Source organism: Salvelinus alpinus, chromosome 19, assembly GCF_045679555.1.
Source record: "Salvelinus alpinus chromosome 19, SLU_Salpinus.1, whole genome shotgun sequence".
Classification (NCBI taxonomy): Eukaryota; Metazoa; Chordata; class Actinopteri; order Salmoniformes; family Salmonidae; genus Salvelinus; species Salvelinus alpinus.
In genome coordinates this window covers 40655820-40662236 of record NC_092104.1, presented here as the reverse complement: position 1 = coordinate 40662236, position 6417 = coordinate 40655820, and the positions used below count along the sequence as shown (strand labels likewise).

Sequence of the window (6417 nt, the reverse complement as noted above, 5' to 3'; positions counted from 1 at the left end):
TACCCCCAATTCTTCATTTATTAAGAGAAATATGGTATACATCATTTAGCCTAAACAATATTAGCCTATATTCAAATAAATGTATTGCCACATCCTCCCCTAACTTTTCTTAACAGTAAATGTAAATGTCTATTAAAATTCTAATTTGTATGATTCTGAATAGACTAAATCATGCATGGAAGTGGAAGTGGTTCATTTTAAGCGTTTTAATTGCACATATGAATTGTGGAAAGGATTGTCATATTTGAAAACAGTTATCGTTTAGTTCAATCTAATGAGAATATGAATGTACAATGGGCATCTATAAACACATACATCATTTTGACAGTAACCCCACCCCTGACAGTTGACTGGCTGCGCACGCTGCGTGTTCAAAACGTCACCATAAAGCGAATTAAATAGCCTACCCGCTTGTGCAATTCAGTAAATAGTGTTGCTGTCAAAGACGCTAGTCATAGTTGAGAGTCGGATGATAAATCTAATTGATGAAAAAAACATGGTTTATGCCATCTCTTTAAAACCAATTTAGTTACATTGTCTCAAATTGTATCTTTGAAGACGTGCGCTTTTTCCTTTTTGACATTGCTTCAATTTTTAAATAACCAGTTAAACCATCGCAAATGTTTCGCTTTATTTGTTTGATATGGATATCAGAGAAGCGCTAGATTGTCACAGTCTGGATTAGCTATTGTTGAAAGATTATCCGCTGTCATCCATTGGATTTATTTGTATTATTATTATTTTTTACAACTGAACTTCTTCACGTCTGAATTATCTGGAACGCACATCAAGGTGAGCATCTCTCTGTTCGCTGTGGTGTGCAAATTAGCCTATTTTTCATAACCAAAACAGAGCTAACCGTAATGTTCATATGAATTTGTATTACATACAGGCTATCTTTACCGCATCTTGATTCTCTGTTGCATGCTGGTTCGAAGTTCAACCAAGAGCCTCCTGTTTTAAGACTGCTGTTCTGTTTTCATGCAAGGGCATCATCCGCACTCTTCTGTGTTTCACTGTATGATTTCCTCTATAAAAAAAAAACGTACTATTCATAAACCAGGACCTTACTCATAGGAAAGTGTTCTGTATTAATATATATAACTCCCTTGTCTTGTGGAATATAAATCACAGTTTTCCCCAAATATTTCATCCAACTTGAATAAACTTGAATTTTATTTGCAGAAACCTGGATGCTTAGACTACATTATCATACTGAAGTATTTTTAATTGTGTTACCTTTAAAATGACAGGTTAAATGGGTGTTCTTTTTGTGGATTGTCATAAAACGTGTTATAAATGTTATATTATTGTTTTTAGTATAATTTAGCCTATTTTGTTCAATCAGTGAACAGATTATTTGTGGAACTCCAATGTTTTTGGGGAGTTGTGATGGAGGCAAATGAACACTTTCTAGGTATACCTTGGTATTGCTTGGTATTTGGAATTTAAAAAAAATGCATCCAACAACTAATATGGGCACCATCATTAAAACCTACATTTACAGCTTACACGGCATGTCCTGTAAGAGATTCCTACATGTTCTTGAGCTAGCGAACATACAGAAAGTAAAGGTGTGGGGAGTTCCTTTGTCTGAAGGTGTACAGTAGTGAAACATGAGCATGTTGACTAAACACTGTACTTAGTTAATATTCTTCATGTTTCCCATGCATGCTTACGATAGTGGTCACCTGTTAGGACTTTGGATAACCTGATCTCTTCCAGTAGTAGTTGTTTTGGGGCTCACTGCTGTCAGGTCAGTTTTTGATAGAGTGAGTGAGGCATTAGGCTATGCATCATATTGGTTGTTGTGTGGCTGTACACTTGTTTGTTTTGAACACTTCAAGCCCTGTCTTAGACAACTGCGGATGAACAGTGTAATGAAGTTGTTAACCAAACCACAGACAAAATCAAAACCATAGTGGATGAGGGAGACGTTGTCAATGAGGTCATTGTAACAGCATGCTACAGTACCTTTCCCATGTCGCTGAAGTGTCAACATTGTTTTTATTTAACAAGAGCTCCTGAGGGCCCAGCATGGTGAACAGTCAGGTGGGCGGTGGTGTGGCGTCACCCCCCAGGTCGTGTGCAGGATGCGGGGGAAAGATCGCTGACCGCTTCCTGCTCTTCTCCATGGAGCGCTACTGGCACACACGCTGCCTCAATTGCTCCTGCTGCCACGCACACCTGGGCGACATTGGCACCACCTGCTACAGTAAAGGAGGCATGATCCTGTGTAGGAGCGACTATATCAGGTGAGGTCCTAATTGGGCTCTGGGGAGAGGACATAACAGGAAGGGGAGGATGTAGACTTTATCTCCCAGGCTAGGGCACTGAGACTGATCTGGCTCTGGGGAGAGGACAGGAAGGGGAGGATGTAGACTTTATCTCCCAGGCTAGGGCACTGCGACTGATCTGGCTCTGGGGAGAGGACAGGAAGGGGAGGATGTAGACTTTATCTCCCAGGCTAGGGCACTGAGACTGATCTGGCTCTGCTTTGTGTCTGCAGGTTGTTCGGGCACAGTGGGGCATGCAGCACCTGTGGCCAGTCCATCCCGGCTAATGAGATGGTGATGAGGGCACAGGGCAATGTGTATCATCTCAAGGTAAGACCCCCTGGCAGTTAAGGTCTCACTGTTGTTAGTGTATGTCGTCATCAGTGAATGTGTAACAGTTGTTTGTGTGAAACCCATTGAAATAAGTGCTATACACTGACCTAAAGTTACCTTGTACCTGATGTTAGAGTTTAGCGTTTGCTTATGACGCTAGTTAGGCCTGGACTAACCTTGGTTAACCCAGAACTAAAATCTTGCGTATTCTGTACACGAGAGATTAGGCCTGGACTTGAGTGGCACATTTGGGATGAGGATTCTAACTCCTGTGTCTGTCTTTTGTCCCTAGTGTTTCACATGTGCCACCTGTAGAAACCGACTGGTGCCAGGCGACCACTTCCACTATGTCAACGGCACCATCTTCTGTGAGCACGACCGGCCAGGGGGTGCACTGCTCAGCAGCCACCTGCCCCCACTGCAGAGCAACCCTGTGTTGTCTGACCAGAAGGTGAAAGAGGGACCAGGACCATGAGGCCTTTCACACTTTGACACATTTCACACACACAACCATCATGATAGGAGACCTACAGACATGCTGTATGTCTAGTAACTAACATTCTATTCCCCCCCTGCTCTTGTCTGTAGGTGTGCTGAGTGCTTAGAGCGGTGCGGTGTGCCTTCATCCTTCCCTTCATGCTTCCCTTGTCACCAGAGGACCGTCCATCCCTGTTCACCCTGCTCCCGATACTGTTGTTGTTGACCCTCATCACCAACCACCACCCTGTCTCTTTGACCAGGAGGTTCTTTTTGCTTGCAGTATCTATTTCAGATGTGTTGTGTATATCCATGCTTGAGAGAGTGTACAGATACACAGTGGTGGTGAGTCGTGTGTGTGTGTGGTGCAGTGCTGGTCTGTCCATCAAAGACAATATGGACCACATCAACTATTTCAGGACTGAGGCTACGTGTTGTATGTAAAGGACACCCAACTGTGTGCATATCCAGAACTTTGGTGCTTTTGGACAAATCTTGCAATGAGTAAGGTAATATTCTGGACCCTGTCTAGGATCTATAGTAAGATTAAAGTAGACAAAAATAAGCTTTCTCATGAACACAACTAAAACCCTATCACTAACAGTGGCATTGCTGTGGTTATTATTGTCAGGGATATCCCATCACTTAGCTGATGAACTCACAATCCCTCTCAATGGCCTGTCATCTGTTACTCAGTGATGTTTAGACCATCATATGAATCTGGCTGAAGTGAAGGAAGAAGTTAAATGTACATTCTTTTTTTACAATGTTATTGTGTGTTTCCCAGTAGAGTTCTATTTCCTTAATAAATGTTGCATTCAATTTAATTTTGGATGCCTGTTCAATATGTGAAATTATCAAATGGAGAGAAAAAAATGCTATTAAAACATTTGACTGTAACGAGGTGAACTGAAGTAATTGAAGTCTATGTGCAGTTGGTTGGTTACATGACACGAGTCTCGTGGTATTATATGGTAGGCTACCACCCGGTTGGTGTTACATTTCCTCCCTGACTGTCCCTGCATTGCTCCCTCCAGCTCTGTATGGTGAAAACATGCCTGATTACCCTGAGGAATGGAATTAGAGGGCTAGAGCCCTGACCGTTTACAGAAGCAATTAAACATGAGTGGTGTATCTGTGCTGCTGTGCTTGCTGCCTGCTGCAGCTCCTGGGAGGCTGAACTTTGGCCATATCCCGTGGCTGACTTTAATAAAGACTAATCTAGAAACCAAGCCTAATTAAAGGGAGGGGCTCCTATGCATCCAGTCAGCATGTAGAAAAAAACATGACAACAATCTGATACTTTTACTGTTTACCATTTTGCAATTAAAAGACACAAGCCAAAGCTTTTCCAATCCCCCTTTGCTGGTCTTTGTTCTCTGTTAGGCTCTGCATTGGTTAAGTTGCTTGAACTTTCTTGTAATGTAAAACTGGACATGACTATGTACGTGTAGCATATATAGCCAGACAGGTTTGTAGACTTGAGGAATTAAAGGAAAGTTCCACCCCAAAACGATATTTTGGTATTTGTTTCATTAGTTCATTGTAGACATAGACCCAAAGTGTTTTGCCTGTCAGCTTTTCAAGATGTGTAACTTTCAAAATACAGAAATCATCCAAATATGATGCATTTAGCATCATATGATGCTGCGTTTTGGGATGATTTCTGTATTTTGAAAGTGACATATCTTGAAAACTTTAGTGCTAACAAGCATAACATGTTGGCACTATGTCAACAATGGACAAATGAAACAAATACCAAAAGTGAGTTTTCGGGTGGAGTTTTCCTTTAAGGCTTTAAGAAAACCCAAGCTACAGTGAAGCAGTCGATAGCATCTGCTGTGCTTTAAATGAGCTCTGTACTTTCACACCTTTGCTAGGAGCATGGCAGCCATAAAAATTACACCTTAATGTGCTTAGCTATTTCAGAAGTCCCACTTGTCATGGTAGGTGCTGATCCTGCATCAATTATTTATTCCACGTTTGATTGAAAAGCATCACGCAAATTCATTAACGTATGCAAATGATCACAATTACAATTATCTTCATATCTATATAGTGAGAAAATAAACCTCTGCACAATCTGAATCCCACCGCACCACAAGTTACACTTTGCATTCAAACCAATCAGGCCTCATCTGCATATCTCTAATTAGCCCAGCATTTTCAGATGCCAATTAGCAGGTCTCATAAAAAGCCTCTCTGCCAAGAGGCGTTGTCTTTTATTAGAGACTTTGCAGGTGTATGGCTCACTATGTAGTTTCTGTCATAAGAAAGTGTTTATACTCACTAATTAATCATATTAACACATGCAAATGAGTGTAATTGCCTTAGCTTCTACGCTTCACGTTGTGTGAAGAGACAGAAATGAGACAGTATATTTCTTTTAGAGGAAGAGAGGATCTGAGTGGTGTCCTTCTGCCCAGACACTCTGATACAGATCCAAGATGGAGTCCCTGTGTCATGATGATGATCCACTGTCTCTGTGCCAGCAGGCAAGAAGATCATCTCTGTCTCATGATCTTTTGAGAAGCCAACGAGAGGGTTTGAGCAATCTGACAAGAAACTGGAATTAAGAGACAGACAGACAGCCCTTCATTGAAATCCTCTGGGCTCAAGCAGTGTGATGTTAGATCTGTTCCAGTGAGTGTACAGTATGTTAGAGAGGTATGTGCATGTGGTCACTGTCAGGAACAGAGCCAGAGACTGTGCTGAAAGGGGGTCTGTGTTGATAGACAGGCATGCAAGCTGAGGTTATGTCTATGTGTTCGCCTACACAAACATACAGGTAACTGCCAAAATAATGGAAACACTTGAGTAAATGAGGGATACAAAGTATATTGAAAGCAGGTGCTTTCACACAAGTGTGGTTCCTGAGTTAATTAAGCAATTAACATCCCATCATGCTTAGGGTCATGTGTAAAAATGCTGGGCAGGCCATTATTTTGGTTACCATGGCTATGCCCCCATAGGATGACAATGCCCCCATCCACAGGGCACGAGTGGTCATTGAATGGTTTGATGAGCATGAAAACGATGTAAATGATATTCCAGGGGTATTCAACTATTACCCTATAAGGTCCGGAACCTGCTGGTTTTCTGTTCTACCTGATAATTAATTGCACCCACCTGGTGTCCCAGGTCTAAATCAGTTCCTGATTAGAGGGGAACAATGAAAAAAAGCACTGGAACTGGCCTTGAAGTCCAGAGTTGAGTTTGAGGGCCATGTGCCATGGCTGTCTCAATCACCAGATCTCAACCCAATTGAATACTTACGGGAGATTCTGGAGTGGTGCCTGAGACGGTGTTTTCCACCACCATCAACAAAACT

The 6417-nt window shown here is 41.9% G+C and overlaps 1 protein-coding gene across 1 annotated transcript; it reads left to right on the top strand.

Annotated features, from left to right (window-relative positions):
- The first annotated feature begins 415 nt into the window (after positions 1-415).
- LOC139545585 (LIM domain transcription factor LMO4.1-like) lies at positions 416-4443 on the top strand. The gene is made up of 5 exons (XM_071353531.1): positions 416-792; positions 2020-2255; positions 2510-2606; positions 2902-3060; positions 3198-4443. The coding sequence occupies exons 2-5, from the start codon at positions 2038-2040 to the stop codon at positions 3204-3206; spliced, it is 483 nt and encodes a 160-aa protein (XP_071209632.1). The 5' UTR covers positions 416-792; positions 2020-2037; the 3' UTR covers positions 3207-4443.
- The last annotated feature ends 1974 nt before the right edge of the window (positions 4444-6417 follow it).